The following is a 21,859-nucleotide window of genomic DNA, read 5'->3' on the forward strand; positions in this document are numbered from 1 at the left end:
TGGAGGCCTCTCTTTTGTGTAGCTCAGGGCTCAGATTTAAAAAACAGCCAGTAACACTTAAGAGAAAACACCCAAAACACTGCCCTGTGGACTTCATCAAGGTTCTGCTCTACTTTGCGCACTAATGCTCTCATACACAATTCTGCTCTTCAGTCTCCCTGAGAAAGAAAGGAAACTGGGCTCCTGCTGTGTGAACAGCATGAGATGGACAACAGGCAGCCTCGAGGCTGGGTTAACTAAGGAAAAGTACTGGGCAAAAGGAACAGGGTTGTGCATGCTACCCAGGAGAGCTGCCACCACACAGCGTAGCCCTGCAGGGCGCACAGCCTCCAGCCAAACGCAGCACCAGCACCATGCTTACTACAGTGTGCAGGAAATAGTGTCTGCACAACTCATGCTGCTTTGCAGGAAGATGTGCTTGCCTGCCACTGCCTGGTACCAGCCTGCCACAGACCACCTCAAGGAGGACACAATTGCCTCAGCAGTTTTAGTGCATCCAGATCTGAGGACTGAAAACAGATCAAGAGGATTCAGCAGCTCCTACCTCCTCTACTCATCCTCCATTCCTGGGCAATGTGAGATACAGGTAGCATTAAAAACTGACAACACTGGTATGCCCTCCCTCAACCCTGCAAGAACACTGGAAACTACCCTGCTCCAGTTTGTGTCATCTGTGGCACTAAAGAGTTTAGAACACTCTGGAAGCTATGCTCAGCAGAACTTCAGCAATACAGAGATGACAGCAGTATTTTACCAGCACTTAGCTGAGACCCCATTTGTCAGGCCTAAGAAAAAGTTACTCAATAGCCAGTGCTGGGTACTGTAACTGAATGCTACTCATAAGTACAGGAGCTTCATGATGTAAGGAAGGACTCAGATCTGAGCTCTGGGTAAGAACTGCCACAGAACTAGGGACTTGATATTTTTTCTTCTCATTTACAGTGCAGCTTCAGACTGCTCCAGTACAAACCTGCAGTTCATAATGCACAACTGTAACTAAACCAAACTTTGTAACCATTAGGAAAAGCCCTTATCCTTCTACCTCACTCTTCATCTACATGTCCAACCCCTCATTCAGTAAGAACAGGAGAGGATAGGGAAGTGCAGACCAGTCTGAGTGTCTCTGCAGGCAAGTCACATTCGTCTGCTGGCTGAGAATTCAAAGAGCAGCCATGCTGCCCAGAATGTCTCGTTGGTTAACTGCTCACCAGCTGGATCCTCCAGGACCTGAAAGACACAGGAAGGAGTCAAAGCTTCACCATACAGGATCTTTAATGATGCTGTAACTCACAGTGGAAGAGCTTCTGTGGCAGACGTGCAGTAAAGCAAGGCTGCGGTGGGAGGGAATGCCAGTGCTGGGGGCTGTGTGCACGAAGTGACAGTCCTTGTTCCCCTCTGAGTTCAGACACAGCAATCCATCTGTACAGGATGTGGGTGTAAAAATGACTGCACAATTCAACTCTCAGTAATTCAGACAAGAGAAATTCCCTTCCCTTTGCCCAAGGCACTGGCTCCTATAAAATGTAAATGACAGAGGGTAAGACCAGGATGAAATAACTAAGGGAATGATCACCTGAACAAAGGAGTTCTGCTCAGGGAGGGAAAGGAATATCTCAACAATTAACTTTTATTTGTTTGTTCTGTTTTACTCTGATTTTGGCTCTGATGGGATGCATGACCTACAAAAGGCAAGTTGAAAGTCATGTGTGGACAAATGGAAGTGTACATCTGCACCCTGTGGTTCAGACACAGGATCCAAACATGGACACACTGCTGCAGCCAGTCAGGGCAAGTTGATTCAGCAAGAAACAGTGCTCAGAAGTCCACAGAATGCTGTCAAACCATTTACCTACTCAAGCTCTTCCTTTTCTTGTAGAATGCATTAAAATACGAAAAAAAATTGCTTTTCTCACCTCCTGAACTGCGTAATTGTGACATAAAATTTGAAGGTGTCCCCTTCTGACATCTGAGGCATCACACAGTGTCTTGCCCCCAAGCCCACACTGTACTCAGGGTCCTGTTTCTGTACCATTGCAAAATCAGTGCAGGAATGTAGACAAGCAGATGAGAACTACAGCTAAGAGACTGTGTGCTCTGCAAATCCTGGAGAAGGCTCCTTCATTATTAATGCCTGAAGCTTTGCCACTTGCCTGGCTCACATTATGGCTGGTAAAAAGGCCCCTTTCCAAGATACAGATCTTTATATTGATGCTTTCAGAGGCTCAGAAGAGGTTCTGTTACTGCCTGCAGCTGTTTCCTGCTCTGAAGCCAGCAGATATGGTCTCCTGCTTTTCAAAACCTCTTTTAAAAAGGTTTTTTCCAGCAGCTCACACTACAAGAGACAGAAATGGATGCTGCTTTGGTAGACCAGCATGTGTGAGACCAAAAACCAGCTCCACAACCAAGAGACAGTTTAGATAAGGCTTTCCTGGGTCCTATTTCTAAGTAACACTTAATTCCCAGCTGTGCTCCAAGCAGCAGATTTCTAACTTCTGTTCTCTGCTGCTTTAAAATGACTGAGAATGCACACAGGCTGCACCCAGACCACAGAATTACCTTCTTCTGTAGCTTCCTACAGTAACACTGCTCTGGGCACTGCTCTCAGCCATCTCAGAACAGGGCAAAACCCACACACACTTGGAAATGAAAATTACATGGGAGATTTGAAGAGGTGTGAGAGTGCAGAGTGCAACTCTGCAGAACTCCTCAGAGGGGAGGGCCCTCAGCAGCCACCTTCCTGTCACCTGCTCCCCACAGTGCTAGGTGAGGTCTCCATTGCTCACAGTGTACCCAAAATTTTGGATCTGCACAGGTTTGCCATCAGCTCAGAGACACATTTAGCAAAGTCAGGGTCTGACAAGCAATCCAAGTAGATAAAACAACTAAAGCACCTCTCCTGTCATCTGCCAGATGCTACCCAGGGAATGCCCAACTTGCTCTGAACTGGGTTCCAGAGGGCATGCCTGGATCAAACATGTTTCATGCTAAATACACAGGGAGCCTTCCCATGTCCTGCATGAGAACTGCAGCTGGGCACTGTGTGCAGAGCTGTGCTCCTTGCTCTGAGCACTGGGTGTGTTCTCTTACCTGGCCTTGTCCCAAGGCTTGGCTTTCTTCCATGCAGGGCACAGGAACAGGTGGGCACTGAGACTTGCCAAGCACAGCATGACAGGAACTGGAAGCAAATATCAAGTACATGCAGTTGTATTTCTGCTGCACTGACTACTCACTGTAACATTCTGCAGCAGGACAAGAGGGTTGCTGGCAAGGCTCCACTCAGCAGAGTTCCGTCAGAGCTGCCCCATCTCTCTGAATCATTATGGCCTGAAAACACAGATTCTGCCCTGGCAGGTCTAGCCTGACCAGGAGCAGCATCCAGTGATGACAGCTCCATCTGCAGCTCTTCTTACGCCCCCAGAACACTCTCCCAAAACAGAGAGACGCCCACCAAAATGTCCCTTTCCTGGAACATGATGAAAAAGCACCGATCACAGGAGTCAAAACACACAAATGTGGCCTGAGACATAGCCACAACACTGGCTACCCTTCTGCTGCAGCTTTGCAAGGGTGAGAGTCTGGGGACATGGCTTCCCTATCCTCAACTCCCCTGGGGGCTCTGCCAGACTCTGGAAAGAGGTCACAGTCTGCAGGCACTGGGTCAAGTAGGAGACACTGGGTACTCAAGCATTGTGATATCCTCTCCCTTGTCCCTAACCCCAAAGTATCTGTGCTCCAACACCCCTGCCCATACCACCCCAGGGAACAGCCCGGGGTGTAAATAGCCACACAGGCCCAGAACAAAGGTGCCAGAGGTAAAAAGCAGAAGTGTCAGGTTGTCCTTCCTTGGTATTCCCCCCAGGCTCCATCAGTCAGCCTTGGGACTCTTCTAGAGGCTACACTCAGGCAATTACACGCACTAATGACAAATTAACTCAGCCCCAGCCCCCCCAAGAATTCCTCTCATCCTTCTCCACAGCTTGCTCACACCGACGAGCACAATGCCCTTAGCAACAAATTCCCTGAGTTCAATATGCAACATGCCAAAAGGCAGCCTCCCTTTGTGACTGCCTACTGTGGCAGGGTGAGGGTGCTGGGTGACCCAGAGAGGAGAGCCCCATGGCAGGATTCCCAGCACTCCGAGCTGGAACGCCAGCAGCACGGGCAGGGGCACTGCAGGCAGGGACAGAGCTACACCCAGCTCAGCACCATTGTGCTCTGGCTCAGGGATGCCGCTGCCTTGCCCCAGAGTGCAGCGTGCTGCTGTTTGCAGGGACTCTGCTCTGCATTCAGCTGGGCTGAATTCCACCTGCCCCAGCTGGTGGAGGCAGAGGGCACCGCACCACCCTCTGTGAGAGCGAGAATCTGTTTTGTGTCCCACAGGGACTGCCAGCTCGCTGGCTGGATCAGACCCTCCTGTCAGGCAGCAGGAGCAGATGGAGACAGTCAGCTTCCAGCCTAGCTCCCCCTCACACTCCCACCTCACGGTCCTGTAGATCATGAGAGGTTTGGATGCAGCCCAAGTGTGTGGGACCAACTGCAAAAAGCCCATGAAGGAAACCAAGAGGAATTGTTCTAATCAGCTTTCAGGCCAAGCCCTTGCCAGGTGAGCACCTTCAAAAATAAGACAAGCAGCCTAAGGGTCCTTTGGTGGACTGGTAGCTCTGCCCTGACACTTACAAAGCAGGGAGCCACAGGGGCTGGGAGGCAGTGAAAGCCTAACACTGTATCCACTCCAGGTGGGTGACCTTGGCTAAAGAGTTTCCTTCTGTGTACTTTACTCCCGGCTGTAAAGCAGGGGTAACTCCACAGTCATCCCAGGACAGCACAGTTCTAACTGGTGACTCTTTGATTAGTCCCTGGATGAGTGATGCTTATTGCAACATTATTGCCAAAGATGACTTTGGTTACATGGGACTTCAGTAGCTCTGTTGAAGGGCTCTGCCTGATGACAAAGGGGACCCTCATTCACAGCTATTCACCTAATGGTGATCTTACCCAAGACTCCTCATGGGAGGTCTCCTGGCTCTGGAGAGAGGAATTGCAAAAGGGCCTAGATGAAATTGCTGCCTAAAGCCCTGCTCATTTCTGAAGCAATCCATGTTCCATAACACTGGTGGTATTGTAGGGACCTCAGGGGTTTGGGGAAGCTGGACCAGGCCACTGAATGGGTTAGCAACAGAGTTCAAACAGCTACATCTTCACCAGGTTTCAAGGGCTGCCCCTGCCAGGAACACAACAAAGGGTGTGTGGGTTCCTGGCACAACCAGCATGCCCAACAAGGAGAATTCACCACAGATCTCTTCTACTGATGGAACCTATTTTAAAAATAGCCATTAGCTCACTCTGGAGCTGAAATCCAGCCAAAATATTGCCAGCAAGCCTCACTGATCTTTCATGGCCTTTAGCCACATTTAAAACTGCAAGTCCTGAAACAACCACCAAAGCAGATCTGCAGTGCCCAGACCTGGGCTCTCTCCAGCAGCTCTGAGTAAGGAGTTTGACACCAGGGGGAAAAGGCAGAGAAGTTTTCAGCAGGGAATTAGGAGGCAAAGCCTAGCCCATCTTTGTCTCCATGAATCACTGCCTTCCCTTGTAGCCTGACAAGCCACAAAGCCTCTCTGTGCCTCTGCCTCCTCTTCTATACAGCATCAATTAAGCAGCTTCTACCTACCTCTTTGACATGTCACCGACAGTGTCACCCTGGCACAAACTGTGGCCAGTGGCAAGCAGAAGGGTTATGACATGAGGCTGCAGCTCCTGCAGACCAGTCAGTTGGAGCTGGCAGTGCCTGCTTGGCAGTGCTTGTTTTTACATAAGGTGGTGGAAGTTGTGTAACATATGGCAGGAATTTTTGTTGCTTTGCATTCTGTGAATTTATCTCAACTGCAAGAGAAAACCTGCAGTCTGAAACATTTGTTGCAGGTGGGAAACAGAAAGACAGAACTGCGCCTTTCTGTCTTCCAATTTGGAAAGCTTGCACTATGGAATAATCTTGTCATGAGGTTATGAATCTACAAAAACTATTTCAGGATTAAGTATGGGCCCTACCAACCCAGCCCACAGAATCAGCGCTCACTGGATCAGTGTAGGTCACGATTTTCTGGCAAAAAGAAAACCAGACAAGAGGCTCAGAAGCTACACTTGCTTTAAAAAGAGGGTTCCTATCTTTTCTGGGGAGGCTGGTCCTGAATCTCCCCCTCATGCCACCACTGCAAAGCACAGGTGCACTTGGGCAGCATCTCTCCTTTCCAGCACACAGACACCAACATCTGCAAAGGGTGATGGGCACCAGGAGGGTCAGGCCCCCACAGTGCATCTTTACAGTTTTTCTGCAGCTCTTCAGCAGGAGGATGTGGACCAGGCTAAACCCACAGCACCACCGTTACTCCTGCCTTTCAGAAGCCCTGTGCTTTCTGCTGCCTTTACCTGTGGGGAAGGACAGATTCCAGGGTCCCTAGCTGTCCTTCTTTAAGGATGAAGCTTTCAGACTCTAAATCTGACTGATGAATGGTCCTTCCTGAACTGGCCTCAACACAGCCTCCTTGAAGGACTTTGTTCAAGGGAGCTCTGACACCTGCTAAAATAAATGCTCACATTAAAGACAATTACAGATAACCTCACCCCAGACTTCTCAGGCAGCTGCTCCTCCCCTCCTTGCTCCACATTCACCACAGGATGGGTAAATGGCAGACACAGCACTTTGTTCTGTAGACCCACAGCAAAAGCAGGCGGACACCGCTTTTGTACCCTATTGAGGCTGCTCTGAAGAACAGGGAGAAGACAAGAGATGGTGAGACTGAACCACCTGAACAAGACTAGACAGGAAGGAAACAGAGGGAGAGAGGAAAAAATAGCAAGAAGGAAAAAGGAAAGTGAAAGGCACATCACAATTTAGAAGTTCCCAGACTCTGCCCAGGCAACCTCTTAAGAATGAGAGTTGTTTAATGTTCCACACTACCAGTGGAAATGCCAAAAGGAATTCACCTTGCTGGAGAATTGCTGTCTTGTGGAAGGAGTCACAGTGTAAGCAGAAGAGCAGGTAAGAACATCTGCTTCAACACCTTCAATCCACAGGTCTCCTCACTGAGCTTACTGCAGGAGCAGAGCTGCAGAGCTCAAAAGAAGCTCTGCTCCCATGAGTCATGACATCAGAAAGCCACCGAAGGGAGCAAGTGTCTACAGCAAAGGCAAGAGAAGCTGGGAAACTTTTTTCAAAAGCCTGGGGACAGTTTTACCAACCTTCCACACTTGAAGTCCACATAGAGCTGGAGATTCCTCTGTTGCTGCAAGGGGCCTGCCACATGGCCAGCTGTTCATCTGAGAAGGTCAGGGACCCACAAGGGTACAGGGTACACCCAGCCAGCTGGGGGCTGCCAACGCTGCTGCTTGCCGTTTCTCTGGGCTGCAGGGCAGCAGCATTGAAGCAGGTTCCTGGTTTCAGCACAGCCTCAGTGCCAAAGCCCACAGGTTGTTCAGTGTTGTGAGTGCTCCAGAAGGTGTTGCTTGTCCTCCCCTCACACAGCTCACTGCTCTGCATAAAGCTGCAACAACAGAGGAAATGCATCAGCCAGACACAGTGCTCTGTGAGGAGGAGGAACTCAGCTGCACCTTTGAATCCTGCCCTTCACAGCTCGGAGATCAACTGCTACCTGCTCTGCCTGATGCTAGGCATGGACCATTCCCCTCTACTGAGTCATGACTCAAGTGATGCCCCCCGGGAACTGATGTGAGAGTCAGTTCCCATTAACAAGTTTAAAGGTTGTTTCGTCTCTCAACTGTCACTGTAAAGGCTTTCATACATCACCTGGATTCTAGCATCTTTAAATATGTTCCTTCAGGAGGCTTATCCAGATCTGCAGCTGACAGCTCCCACCCTGGGTCACAGGGCCTGAGGGTTATCTCCAATTGCTCAGAGCCGATGCCTACACAAGATCCATCTGAAAGGTGCAGGCCGGGCAGGTGAAGGAACACTGATAGTTTCTCCAAAAAGCAATGAAACAACTCTAATTTGCCCAATGCAGCAAGGCCTTCTTATTCCCCATGGCTGAAGTTTGGTCAAGAGTCTGTGAGAGGGCACAGAAATACTGCTCTCAAAGCTGGAGGCCTAAAACCTGCTGCCTCCCCTGTGTTTACATTCACTCAGTGAGATGACTTTTCACCTTAGCAACTTCTGCACCTTCTATGGAGTGACAGCCCCTACCCAAACAATGAGGCACTCCACTGAAGCAGAGTCCTCCAGTATCCTCTTGACCCGTTAGCATAGAGATGCTGTTCAGGAAAGAGGGTCCTTCCCGAGGGAACTTTAAATCGTTTTTCAGCTTTCTGAACCACATCCTAAGCCAAAAAGGAAGAGACAAACCTGCAGCCTGTGGAGTGTAGGATCCTTCACCCTGCTCCTCCCTGAGATAGCAAGTGAGAGCCCCGCTGGGGCAGGGCCCACTGAGCTGTTCCACAGGAGCGGGGCAGGCCTTCTGACGGCGTCGGTAATTTGCAAACCAGTTATAGACCTGAGCTGGCTGCAGGTTCATGTCCTTAGCCAACTCCTCCTGCAAACCCAGGTAAAGGGAGAGATCAAGACGGAACGAATAAATCCCAGCCAAACAATCAGGCTTTTCCCTTTAGTTTCAAAAGCAGCCCAGCAGAAGAGCTTTCCAACCCAGAGACATCTGCTCACTAGGTCTCCAGTAAGTTTGCCTGGATCCCGAGAAGATGGATTTGTAAACTCAGAAGAGTTGCTGGAAACTACACATCCCACCCTGCTCCCCTAGTCGATTTGTGCGCTAAAGGAAACCATACCCTGCTATTTTATAGTGCTATAAATGTAAAGCCTCAGCAAAGCATGCTCCTGTCACAGCATGACAGCTTCATATTGCTAACGTGACACTGACAGGATAAACACAAAAGCATTTCCTACATTAAACAGCTTTCACCAACCATGAGCAGAGTAAACACCTGGATCAGGACCACAGAAACAATTCTGCTGTTTCAAACTGTTAAATAATGGAGATCACAAAGCTGTGACCTTTTAGGGCTCAATGATGCAACTTCATTATGCTGCTAATTCAGATTTCCTTTTTGAAAATGAAAATTTGGAAGTTGCTGCTGGTTTGTGAAAAGGGTAAGAAAGAAACCATTTTCACATTGCAGAAGTGTTCTCCAGGCCGTCCTACCTCAGAGAAAAAAAAGGTGTTGGAGGATCTGAGCACCATAGAGGCAGACTCCAAAGTCTGAAGCCTTCACCTTGCAGGGCAGCAATCAGTAAGCATGCCTGAATTAACTGAGATCTTACTTTCCTTACTGATGTGTCCCTTTCCACACACAGACACCTCAGCACTGCCAGTCACACTCTGAACTCCAGCTCAGTACCAAACATGTTCTGGTGAGCAAAGTGCATTTCATACAGGCTGTAACTAAGTGGAGTCAGAGCTGCTTACCACTCTTACACAGCTCTTCTGAGTGACGCCCTGGTCTGCTGCCTGTGCTCAATCACTACAGAATTCAACTGTCAAGAGCCCACTGAGGAACTTCCTTCCCCTCATCTTTTTGGCCAAAGCAAGTGGAATTACTGACTTAATGAGTTTTTTGGGAAATCTTTAGGGAAAAGATCAGCTATGGGGAATCCCCCCCCACTGGGGCCTCTGAAAACAAGAATTTAGCATGAAACCAGTTGCAGAGCCCTGATCCCAGAGTTCTGCTTTGCTGTAACATGGGAGACTTGGCTGGCAGCAGCAGCTCCCTACCCGCTGCTTCCTGTCTGGGTTTGCTGTCACCCCTGTGGCGAAGCTGCGCAGCTGCCGCCGAACGTCATCTGAGTAGCTTCGAGTCTTCAGGCCTCCTGGACACAGGGACAGCGGTGGAGGATTCCTGTGCATGGGAGAGAACTGGGTTACAACTGACCCCAACAGAGTCATTCGCATTCATGGGAATTTTCTCACAAGTGGTCAAGCTGCCAAGAAAAGCCTAGCTCAAACCTAGGCTATCTTGAGATGCAAACCCAGCCTCTGCATCTCTACCCCTGCATCAGCTAACTGCAGCAGAGGAAAAAAAGTCAGCTCCCCTATGCCATAGTTACCTCTTCCTGCAACGGAACTTCTGCAGTGGGGTCAGAAAATCCACCTGCTGCTTCTCCATAGCCTTCTGGTAGTGAATCTCATGCCAAAGCTGCACCAGCTGCTCCTTCTCTTCTGCCTTGCAATTCTAAAGCAAACCAGTATGTAAGCAACCCCCTGCCAGGTAAGGCAGCCAGGCTTCCTATACAGGAGAACATCCTCAACAACTAGAAGCTTACTCAAGAGACTCCTACTGGCTTGACAAAGCTGACAGCACACGGCTCACCGTCCCTTCTCCAATGGACATGGGGAGCTGCCTGCATAATTCCTTCTTTTTCCTGGTGAAAAGGGCTACATTCCTAGGGGCCAGAATCCCTCACCTTGAGGTGACATACTCATATCTTCCCATCCTGGCTAGCCCTCTAAACTTGGCCTCCCCAAGACTTTTGCATCCTGAGCCCAAATTTTGTGGAAAAACTCCAAGAACAAAACTCCTCCTTTCACAAACCACAACTAACTCCATCATCATCCAGTCCCCTTCTTTCCCTTTAGCTGATAAACGGTAACTGCCTGGAGCTTTAGCCTCTGCTCCAGGTCAGCCAAAGCACACACATCACCTTCCCCTACCATGTGCCAGCTGGAAGGGCTCCAGTGCTGCCCTTCAGGTACCTCCACACTAACAGCTCCCATTGCTGTTTTTTCACCCTGCTTTTTGTCCCCCTGAAGAAACCAAGGGCACATCCCTACCTCCAGGAGCCTGCAGGCTGTATCGTGATGCCCCTGACGAAGGTAGACAGACACAAAAGCGCGGACAACATGGATGTTAGTGAGAAAATACATCTCATGTCTGCATCCCATCATGGCCCTGACCAGCTTCTCCAGACTAGGAGAGGAGCTCTGGTGGGCCTGGCAGAGCTGTGCTGCTAGATCCAGCAACTCGGCAGGTGGAGGATCCTCGCTTTTATTCGTGTTTAACATGGCCATGAACCGCTTCATCTTCATGTCCTGTTGGAAACCTTTCCTGTGCAATGCACAAAGTTGTGGTTAGATAAAAACTATTATCTCCTATTTTTAGCTTTTACAGAATGCCTTTACAAAAAAAAAAAAAAAAAAGGGGGTGGGGAGGAAGAATTTCACTCTGCTATTAAAAGCAGCCTGAAGACCTCAAACACTTACAATAAAAATAGACCCAAACCAGCCCTGAACAACTAAAACCACATCAGGTTTGTATTTGAGAAAACTGAGCTGGGAAAGACGCATTACATTTGCCCCCAAACTTGGAGGCTGTAGACGGCCACCGCGGGGTTGTTGGGGGGCCCTGTACGCGGCTGGGGACACCGCAAAGCCGCGGCACTGCCCTGGCCCTCCACGTGCCTCCGGGGCCTGTGCTCGCATCAGGTGCCCCCAAATCCAACACGAGATTAACCCTCACATCCACGGCTTGCAGCTTTCCACGCCGGAGCGCTGAGCCCAGAGCCGCTCGGGCTGAGCCTCTGCTCCGGCCCGGCACGGGGGCAGGCAGTTACCTCCAGCGAAGCTCAGCGCTCAGGGCCGTCGGGGCTGCTTTGAGCCCATTTTCCTGAGAAAAAGAGGCCGGCGCGATGCCCCGTGGGTCCCCTCGGGATACCCCAGCCCTAGTCCAGCTCCAGCCCCCTCGGACAAAAGCGGGGAAAGTTGCTAAATACCTGCGAGGTTGAGCAGCAGACACCTCAGCAGCCCCGTCCCGTCCGGAACAGGGAGCGCGCATCACAGAGCCCGCCCCGACCGACCCCTCGACTCCTTCCGCCGAGCCCCGCAGGCTCTGGCCGGTCTCCCTCCGTCCTGCCCCGCGTCCCCGGCGCTAGAGCGCAGCGTGGGGCCGCCAGAGCCCCGCAGCCTCACCCTTGCCCGCAGCCCCTGCGAGGCCGGTGCGGAGTCGGCGCTGGCCTCACAGCCCCTGCGCTTGGGGGTGGTGCAGTGCTGCCCCCGCACCCCCGCAGATTGCTCCGAGGAAGCTGCTGCTGCTCGCAATGCAGCTGCCCGAGGCACAGCCGAGCAGAGCAGGCGGCAGCACGCTGCTGCTGCAGGGAGCAGCTCCTGGGCACTTCAGGACAGGGTTCAGCAGTCAGGGTAGTTGGGTTATGGTTGGACTCAATCTTGAAGGTCTTTTCCAGCCTTAACGATTCTATGGTTCTGCACTGCTGCCTGGAGTTACAACAAAACATCAGGGCACTTTATTTTCTGCATTTTTACTTATTTACACGTATGAAATTTAACAAGTGTCCCTCACCTTTTATCTTACATATTGACACAACCTTAGGTGCACCTCAGAAGGAAAAGAGGCAGGCTGCTGCCAGGCGCAGCAGATGCAAACAGATCACACTTCCAAGGTCAGTAAAGCTGCTCCCATCTCACTGCACCCTTGAAAACCATCTCCGCTCACCCTCCTTTCCCTCTGCTCTAACCCAAGTTTTGGCAATGGAGGACTGCAGCGACCTGAAACAAAGCTGAGATCAGGCAATAGATATTGGCAAGCCAAGAGCTTGGATTCTTTTTCCAGGGACTTAATCAAATTCTTTTGGATATCAACAGCAACACCGATCAGGTCCTCTTGGAGCCTCAGGATGAGCGCAACAGAGGCTTCTTTTCCAGCCACCCTTCACCTCTGCTTCCTTGCCACAAGGTAAAGCTTCCAGCTGCCTCCCCAAGAGCTACAACCCTATTTCATGGAGCACTAGCATGCATCTTCTCTAGACAGTCTGTCCAGAAGGAGAGCAGGCGGCTGTCTTTGTTCCAGCAGAAGTCTGTGAAGTCTTTCAGCAGGCGGTCAGCAAACCTCTCGTCGCCAGTGGCGCTGGAGCGCCAGGTTTTGGTCAGCATGGTGTTGTAGGCCCAGTTGTAGCCCACGCGCTCCTCACAGAACACGTTCTGGGTGGTGGAGCTGGTGGAGTTGCGCCGCCGGCGCTGCTGCCCGCAGGAAAACTTCCGCTTGGAATAGGGCAGCTGCAAAAACACTGTCCCTGGAGGAAACAGAGAGGACTTCAAGCCTCAGGCAGAGCCAAGTCCCAGCAACTGGAAGCTGACTCAGGAAATTCTGAGCTGGTCTGAGTTTCATTTAATGGCCTTTTAGCAGGATGAAATGGGATGCACTTGCCCTCCTCTGCTTTTACTCACTACATCTTCCTGCATGTTACAGCCCTGGAGAGAGCAGGCTCGGTCTGGCCTTGCTCCTGGTACAAGAGAGTGAAGCAAAGCTGTAGGCTCTGATCCAGCTTTCTAACATTCCATCAATTTCCATTCTCTTCTGCAGCTTTCCAGAAGCTCTCTCCATGTCTCAGCAACCCCTCTGAAGGCAATTTAGTATAAGACATCCTGCATGGAGCTTAGAATTGCTGACAGATCACCGACACTTACAACAATAACAGCAGCAAGTGGATCCCAAATGCTTTTTCTGCCTCCCACACAGTGTGGATGGGTCAAGGTGCATCTGCAGCTGACATTAAGTATGAGAACAGAGCACTGCTTGTCCCAGCAGTTTTCCCTCCTCCTAGCTTCTCCATACACATTTAGTTACACTGCACTTGAATAAGCTCTGTCTTTCCCCTCCCCCCTCGCCTTCCTCCATCTCCTGAAAAGTTTCACAGATACAACTCAGATTTCAAACCCCTGCTGTTGATCAGCAGCAAGACTTTGTGCTTTTCCTGCTGCCTCTCCAGTTTTCTGGTCTGTGCTGGCTGATCACCTGCCTATCACCTAACTAGGGACATCATAAAGACCAGCATCACTGACACAAACTGCACAGAAAATGATTCTTCAGTTTCCAATTTCCTCCTCCTTGCCCCAGTCCTGCCAAATCTTGCTCACCTGTGACATGGATGTACTGGGGCTTGTTCTCAGCTGGGAAGTTGAAGGCAGAGGCTGAGTATTTATCTTGCACAAATCCAAATCTGGATAAACAAATACCAAGGAATAATAATTAAAAAAAAATAGGGAGAAGTTAAAAAAAAATATAAAGAGAGCCACAGCAGCTAGGATTCCTTCAGCCTAAGGCAGGGGTACCAGGGAAACCCTTCCACTGTCACAAGGCCTCTCCTATTTTTTGGGCTGAAGAGACCTGAGCTTCTCCACCTCTCTGTCCACTGCTAGGCGCAGGGTAAGAGCTTCAGACTCCACACTGCCCTCTGTCCTGCCTTGTGCTGGAAACAAGAGCACCAGCAGCTCAGCTTGGGAGGGCACTGAGCAGACTGACCAAACACTGCAGCTGCACACGAGTGAGGGAAGAGCACAGTCAAGAGAGACATTCTCTGGCTATGTTTCAAGCTGGTTCAATACTCCATGCAGACCTTCCAGGAGCTCACTTGACAGTTCCTTGCTGCTTGTAGAACACTTACTGACTCCTCTTCTGCATTCTAAGCTAACAGAAGCTTATTTGAGGCTAAAGTTCATCACAAAAGGCAGTTTCTCTGTCATGAGAAATATCTTGCTAGCAACACCATGAAACAAACTGGCAGCTAAAGCACACAGAAGGGCAAGGCTAGATAGTATCCAAAGCTTCCAACAATTCCTGCTGAATCTGAGCCCAGCCTCCTGTGTACAGCTCACATCCCAGTCTCCTGCCTACTGTCAATCATTGGTTGTCATCCAGTTCACCACTGTTAAGTCCACATGAAATAAGTGCCCCTTCTCAGCAAGAAATCATTGTCAGTCTATCAGGTTCAGAACGGCAGGGCACCTGTCAAAGTCCATGTCCTCCCTGGAGGATGCCAGGGTTTGCTATTGAGTGACAACAGGCTGCAACAGTCCACTTGCCCCCTGCCCCCACAGAACCAGCTCCAGGCACTCCAGGTATTTGCAACCAAATAATCCACAGGCAGGCTTGGGTGAGGCAGACAGCAGAGCCCACACAGCTCAGGAGGGCCTGTTCAGCACAGGCCTTCATCCCGCATGAACTAGGGAGAAAGGAACCCTTCTGCCCTCCTGCTCTGCACATACCTGCGTGCTATTGCTTCCTGGAGGAGATGCATACGGTCCCAGTATGTTTCAGGTTCAAAGCCTGCAACAACCAAAAAGGTAACAATTACCTAGGAGAGCCACTTCATTTCCCTAGTTTTTCAGGACCTCAGTTTTACCTCAGAAAATTTTTCTGCCCTTCATTTTTTCAAGCAATTTCTTTCAGTCACACTTTTTTCTGTCAGCTGTCCCTTGAATGCCTTGTTAGAGACTCATCTCTTGTACTCCAGTGGCAGATTCATCCCTGAATTTGTGTCTCTTGAGATGAAGGAGAGGAACATAATGGGGTGTGTGGGAGGGGGCAAGGACAGAGAGTGGGCTGCCACTGTGCACCACGGAGTGCTCTGCAAATGCTTAGGTCAGAGTCTGCAGGACTGTGGCAGCCTCACAGTGCAGGGGTTTGTCACTGACAGTTTTACATTCACACCTGGACAAGGGCTAATGGAAAAAGAAAACTCTACCCTTACTATTTTAAAACAGAGTCTTTTGCTAATTGTACCTTCTCACCATGTAATTTTGCCTCTCTCTGCAAGGGGACAGAGTTCTCTGAGCTTCCACCTGAGACTTACCACAACAGCATCACTCAAAAGGGCGAGGTCACATTGCAGAAAAGGAGACTGCAGTTTCTAGCTCTTAATCACATGTGCAAACACTCTTACCCTGAGTGTAACCATGGCAACAAAAAATAAGAGCATGGCAGTCCTGAAAGCCTAATCTCACTGAGGGGGAGAATAAACAAATGCAGGATACAATTGCAGAGCAGCTGTGGGCAGGGTATACCAGCAAAACAAAGTCTTGCATTACAGCCTCTGTCAGACTGGACTGCTTGATCTAGGCTCTATGAGGGTATGCAGTACTATGGCAACAGAGCTCACTGGGGAGACCACCCTTCCTGTGCTTGCTACTTCTGCCTGCCAACTTTGTCCACTGTTGCATGCTGATGAGCCTGCCAGCACAGCTTCTCCCAGCACACCCTGCTGAGAGTGGCTGCAGCAAAGCCAGGACAGGGCCCGCACGCAGCCAACACACCTCTGCTGACTGAGGCGCATCCCGTCAGTGCCAGGCCAGAGGGGCCCTGTCTGCACAGAAAGGTGTCAAGGGGTGGCGCTCCCATCTCTTACCATCAAACAAGTGCTCGCTGCCCTCCTTCAACAGGCAGCTGACATTGAGTGGGATGAACAGCTGAGCTCGAAGTGGGTCTCCGTATAAGTAGCTGGGCAAGGCAAAGGGCCCTTCCAAGACCGGCACCAGCAAGAACCCGCAGGATGTGGCTTTGCGGTGCCAACCCTGGACCTGAGGAAAGATTCCCGTGGTGAAATCACACAACACCTGGAGCTGAAGGAGGACCCTGCTGTGCAGAGCAGCAGCTCACTCCCTGAGAACAGAGCAGAACTGCTCCACTCTCCACAGGCTCAGCTCCCTCTGCGTGGCAAGCACATCAGCGTCCTTGCAAGCAAAGCAGTGCAAGCCATCAGGCTTCCCTCTCTCAAGTGCCACATCCATCAGAAAGCACTTTAAGCCAGGACGTTTGTCAGGAACTGATTCAGCCCACTTATCATCAGTGGCTAAGCACCGCTGCTTTACTGGAACTGCTATAGATTTCAAATGAAAGTACAATTACCTACTGCTCTCTGGCAGGGTGGGGTAAAACCTGGTGGTAAATTATTTGAGTTTTGCAGAGGCTACAAAAGGGAAAACAAAATAAAAACCTAAACCTTAAGAAGTGACACAAAGCACTTGCATTTTCCATTCCATCCAGCAAATGAAAAATAAAAGCTGAACAAGAAGATATTACCTGGAAAAGCCCTGTCACAAAAGCAGTTCCACTGAGATTCCAAGTTCCCAGGTTAGGGGACAGAAGAAATGCAAGGTAACAGACTCTTTGCCAAAGGTCCAGCTCAGGGCTTAAGATTTGCCTAAGAGAGGCTTAAATTTACCACCCTGAGACCCACACTGATCTCTGCATACTGTGCAGGAATCCCTCTGGAAGCAGAGCGCTGCTCTGCAGCCAGCATGTCCACAGACAGCACAAGCAGCGATGCCCAGATGCAGCCAAGCCAGCAGCCATCAGTGAATTAGTTATGGGATAAGGGCAGGTCCAGCCACTGCCTCCACCCTGATCCTTCCCACCAGCGTCCACAGCGGTCTGAGGGACACAGAGGCCAGTTGGGTGTTGCTGTGGCCACCCAGAACACCATCTCTTACCATCTCAAAGAGAACAGCTGCAGTCACTGCCATCCAGTGCAGCTTGATTTCAAAGGCAGCACTGAAGGAGAAATTGCCATGGTAGTAGCAACTGCACCACTCCAGCCGGTCTGTGCGGTTGTTCACGTCCACATCCAGGGTCACCGTCCGCTGCTCAGGCACCGTGGCAGCTGCGCGGCCACCATGTGGGGGCAGGTTCAGAGATGCAGTTGAGAGAGGGCAGGAGACAGGATGAAGAGAACAGAAGAAACAAGTCAAGCTACTTGAAATTAGTTTGTCCTCCTACTCCTCCCCAAATATTTTTGGGCTAGCAGAACACTTCCAGGATGCTGCTCATCCAGATCACAAGACAAACCCCCTGAGCAATTACTCATACTGGGGGTCTGTGCCACACAGTTCCCTCCCCAAGCAGACAGGAGCCACTTGAGCTGTGACAGAGACAGAACCCGAGTCCAGCAGCTACAGTGCATAATTAAACATGGCTGGCAGCTCCTCCATACCCAAGCCACTGCAAATTTGCTTTAGGATTTCTGCATGCACCCCAGCAGGGTGCTTTAACACAGGGCAGGGGCCCTGCCAAATCTCACAGATGAAGGAGATTAGAAGTTCAAGTTCTTGTATCTTTAAGGCTGTACCAATGTCCCACATTCCCACACCACAAAACTTGCATAGCCAACACTTTTTGTACAAGCATGAGAAGTTAGCCAAGGCTCATGCAGCAGCCTTGCTACCACTGCAACACCTCCCAGTGCTTTGCAGTAGGTGCTGGGATAGTGCCCAAGATCCAGCTCCTTTTGTGCCCTGCACCCCAGCATCCCAGTGAGAGAAAATATCCAACATAGGCAAGAGAGGAAGGGAAGCACAGAAAGTGGAAGTGATCTGGCTGGTGTCACACAGCAGGCAGGGGTAGAATCCAGACCTCCTGACTGGGACCAAAGTCCTGCTATAAAGCACGCTGCCACTTTCAGCTTCTCCGTAGGCAAACACGATTGTCTTTTCTCTAATGCTAAAGCTGGACACCAACCAAAGGGCTGCAACACTGCTACTGCAAACCCTCTGTGTGCATGAGGGATGGATCTTACTTCTTAAGCTGAGGAAGATGTGCACCTTTTTATACCATCAGCTTTTAAATGACTTTAAAATTTAATGGCTTAATGGCACTTTAAAAAATGGTTCAAGTTCTTCCTCAAGGGAGATGGAAGGTTCCCACCTTCCCTTCTACTGCAAGTTGGCAGGAGACAGTTGTCAAGGTTATGAGAAATTCCTTTACATTGCTGTGACTGCAGCCCAGGGACAGGAAAGAAAAAAGATCATCCTGGGTTTTTTTTGCAAATAAGATCCATTTCTGTTTGGGAAATGTATCCCCTGCAGTTCCTGAGCTGGTCTGGCACTGCCAGACAGACCAACACCTGGTCGTTTTCTCTTCCTTCGGCTTCTTTTCAGTGGAACATCACTGAGAGTGCAACGCTTGTGGCTGGAACCACACGCTTGTGCCACATGTGCACCAAAGTGTGTTGGAAAGCAACACCCCCAAAGCTGTGAAGCAAAGCAGCTCAGCCAGGAAGCTGTCGGACATTAGCCAAGAGGTCAGTGATGACACCGCAGTCCAGTGCCCAAACCAGCAGGCTGTGAAGAATGAGCTCCCTGCTCCCTTGGACTCTTCCTTTTGCCAGACAGTGCAGACTCCCTACTAGGGCTGGAGCTTCTCTCTCCATCGTGTCTGCAGCTAGAACTCACAAGTAAAGCAACAGCAATGTAGCCCAACCAGGTGAGCTGATCAAAAGGAAAGGCCCAGCTGTGTGACTCCAGAAGCTTCAGATTTGAACAGAATAAATTCTGGCTTCTGTAGTTCTGATTGTAAGAGGACTCACCTGCTTCCCAACTGGCTTGTACCACTGAGTATTTAACTAATGCTTTACTGAGAGCAGCGGAGAGGAGCAGGCAGGTTATTCTCCAGTCACAGACCACAAATACACAACTACAATTGCTAGTGCATGCACTGCTACAAATCAAAAGGGACAAGATTAGCTACATCACAGGTCAGGCTTCCACTAGGAAGGGAAAGGGGACAATCACTGCGCAAGTGATAGGGGAATTGGGAGGGATAAGGATTTTAGAGATACAAGGAGCTTGTTCCAGAGCTCCCAGGTCTTGCATGCAATTTTATGTCACAGCCTGACAATTAGGGAAGGTGGGGAGGGGAAGAAACAAAAACCACAACCAAATCAAAGCCAAGAGGGGAACAAATGAAGTCACGTGGACCAGAGGTCATCTGGGTTTAGTAAAGCTCCTTGCCTCAGATGAACTGGTGAAGTATTTTTGGAATACAGGTTAGAAGAGGGACAGCACAGAAATGTCCATTAAACCAGGCTCTGCGTAGGGAAAAAGCTCCACGTGGGATTTTTCCCTGAGAAACTGCTTCTCCTGGAATAACCAGACTGCATATGAGCAATCTGGGGGCATCTGCCAGTCATCGAAGGACTGCAAGGCAGTCAGATAGCAGAATGGACAGAACTCCAAGGGAAGCTTAAAAGGAAGGCCACAGGAGTGTCATGACGCACGTGCTGGGGGAATCCTTTCCTTGCTGGCATTGAAGGTGACAGAGGCACTACAGCTCCTCTCCTTCTCTGTCTGCTTCCCCAGGTACAAGCCTGCTGAGTCCCAGTCTTGCCTCTTATGGAAGAGGGCAGACAGCAGAAAGTGAAGTGGTTTTCCTGGGCTGCACAACGAGTAAGAAACAAAGCAGGAGGAGGATCTTGCCCCCTTGCCTCCAGCCCTCACAATACTCTCATGCCAGTCTTTGTTCAGGCATCAGCTCTGGCTGGTCATTGAGCTAAGAAGGCTGGATGCCAGCCAGGGCACCACATCTGTTGTGTGACAGAGAGAAATCTCTGGCATATTTTGGCTTTAGGGAATTAACCATTAGCTCAGACTTCCTATCCTTAGCACTTCCCCATTTCTGATGCTGTTCCTCTTCAAACAAAGCTGTCAGAAATACACAAGGATTGCTGCAACTTCAGCTTTTAGAGATGCTCCACCAGCAAGTCACTCCTCTCCAGAGGGTCCAATACACAACCCAGGAGAGCAGCACCGTTTTCTTTTTAACCCTTAATTGGCAGGGCTTTACTGGATGCATCTGCATAAATCTGAAGTTGCAGACCCATAGCCAAGATTTTTCTTGTCATTTTAATCAGAGAAAGAGGAACAAAAGGAAGTGACTCAGGCTGGCCTGGAAACATAGCAGAAAGCTGAGAGAGCAGCAGAGTGAGTGGTGCAGCTGGCGTGTTTCACGGGCTGTGGGTGGCAGGCAGCGTCAGACCCCCACAGGACAGAGCTGCAGGTACTTTAATGGTGTCTTCCATATGCAAACCCCACTGCTTCCATGCTGCAGGGATCATGGGTAGCTGGGCTTCCCAGACTTTAATACAAGGATCCTGGCTATACATGGTCCAGATTAGCCTTCAGCGTACCACAGAAAACTTCTGCCTCATCTGGATCTCACTGCAGCCTTTGCGATGAAGAAGCACTTGGAGCAGTTTGGTTACTCTGCTGTGCTCTCAGCTTATCCCCTCATGCTCATTATGGGTTGCCTGTGATGAAGAGTCTGGATCTGCAAAGAGACAAGTCAGTATTTCCTCTCTAGATTCCAGAAGATGGCAGGGGGGGAGGATGAGGAAGAAGTAGTATTTAAAGAACACCTTTTCCTCTATTCCAGGCCTCAGAAGCAAAAGCTGCCTGCACAGCAAGTGAAGCACACCTCCAGCACATCAGAACAAGGCCACGTGCAAGACACAGGTAAGGCCAGCATGAAATTTGCAGCTTGATTGCTGGTCCACGTGAGATCATACCCTTGGCTGGCTGCTCTTCCCCTTTCAAACTATCCCCTTGGACTTCCCCAGCTGTCACCTGTGCTGTGCATCTACCTAAGAGTGCAGCTGCCTGGCTCCGTCCTCCGAAACTGCGGCTAAAGGAACTGTGCCTACTTGCATAGGAGGCTGGGCGGCTGGGCAGCCAGGGCAGGAAGAAGGCTGGGATCTCTGAGTGCAGGAGCTCTTCTGCCACAAAGGCCACCTCAAACCATTTCCTCTGGAAGGCAGAGAAGTCGTCCATGGCAGCTGTGTGCCACATGGCAGGCTGCTGCATGCCCACTGTGCAAAAAGCAAGGGGAAGGACAGAGCACAGTTAGGAACCAGTGTTCAAGATCACAAAGAGCTGGAGTTCTTCCTGAAACGGAGGAAGGAAAACAATTAGGTTATGCTGGCTGCAATTCCTTATTTGGGTTTTTCCCTCTTTTTTTTTTTCTTTTATTTTGTTCTTTTTTTTTAAGCTAAAAAGGCTGAATTTCTTTGACTTTCCTTGAGCAGCACCTTTGGTTGCTCCCAAAATGCCTTTCTACTGCAGCAGCCATAAGAACCAAGCACAGGCAGTGACTGTGCAAAGGGAGAGTGAGGGAAGTCTTGCAGTACCACAGTGCTGACCTCGGTCTGCTTCTTTGTCCACAACAATCTTGTAAAAATAAAAGCCATAAATAAAGGTTCTCAAAGCTTCTCCAGATGCATGGACAATGAGCTGCTCTTCCAGCATTTTCTGAACAAAAGAAGAAAACACAGCAAACA

The 21,859-nt window shown here is 50.0% G+C and overlaps 2 protein-coding genes and 1 long non-coding RNA gene across 11 annotated transcripts in view; all 3 read right to left on the bottom strand.

Annotated features, from left to right (window-relative positions):
- Nucleotides 1-1,032: 1,032 nt before the first annotated feature.
- On the bottom strand, nt 1,033-7,349 carry LOC128898532 (uncharacterized). Its single transcript, XR_008462877.1, has 3 exons — nt 7,240-7,349; nt 3,088-3,175; nt 1,033-1,227 (listed from the first exon to the last, which is right to left on the bottom strand). It is a non-coding gene; the product is annotated as an uncharacterized LOC128898532 (long non-coding RNA).
- A 451-nt stretch (nt 7,350-7,800) lies between these two features.
- Nucleotides 7,801-11,444, bottom strand: ANHX (anomalous homeobox). Its single transcript, XM_054172848.1, has 6 exons — nt 11,374-11,444; nt 10,797-11,070; nt 10,073-10,197; nt 9,741-9,864; nt 8,360-8,546; nt 7,801-7,937 (listed from the first exon to the last, which is right to left on the bottom strand). Exons 1-6 carry the CDS (start codon nt 11,442-11,444, stop codon nt 7,801-7,803), a joined length of 918 nt encoding a protein of 305 aa, XP_054028823.1.
- Nucleotides 11,445-12,244: 800 nt separating this feature from the next.
- The window catches only part of DEPDC5 (DEP domain containing 5, GATOR1 subcomplex subunit), a 45,272-nt gene continuing 35,657 nt past the window's right edge, over nt 12,245-21,859 (bottom strand). For 8 of the 9 annotated variants that reach the window (XM_009910966.2, XM_009910965.2, XM_054173177.1 and 5 more), the window contains 7 exons: nt 21,722-21,830; nt 21,167-21,391; nt 17,244-17,413; nt 16,160-16,331; nt 15,021-15,081; nt 13,893-13,975; nt 12,245-13,048 (listed from right to left, as the gene is read on the bottom strand). In XM_009910966.2, the coding sequence (XP_009909268.2) occupies nt 12,753-13,048; nt 13,893-13,975; nt 15,021-15,081; nt 16,160-16,331; nt 17,244-17,413; nt 21,167-21,391; nt 21,722-21,830 (1,116 nt within the window). In that variant the 3' untranslated portion in view covers nt 12,245-12,752. The remainder of the gene's footprint in view (nt 13,049-13,892; nt 13,976-15,020; nt 15,082-16,159; nt 16,332-17,243; nt 17,414-21,166; nt 21,392-21,721; nt 21,831-21,859) is intronic. The other variant, XM_054173175.1, reaches the window with a different exon arrangement.

This window comes from Dryobates pubescens, chromosome 25 (genome assembly GCF_014839835.1).
Source record: "Dryobates pubescens isolate bDryPub1 chromosome 25, bDryPub1.pri, whole genome shotgun sequence".
Classification (NCBI taxonomy): Eukaryota; Metazoa; Chordata; class Aves; order Piciformes; family Picidae; genus Dryobates; species Dryobates pubescens.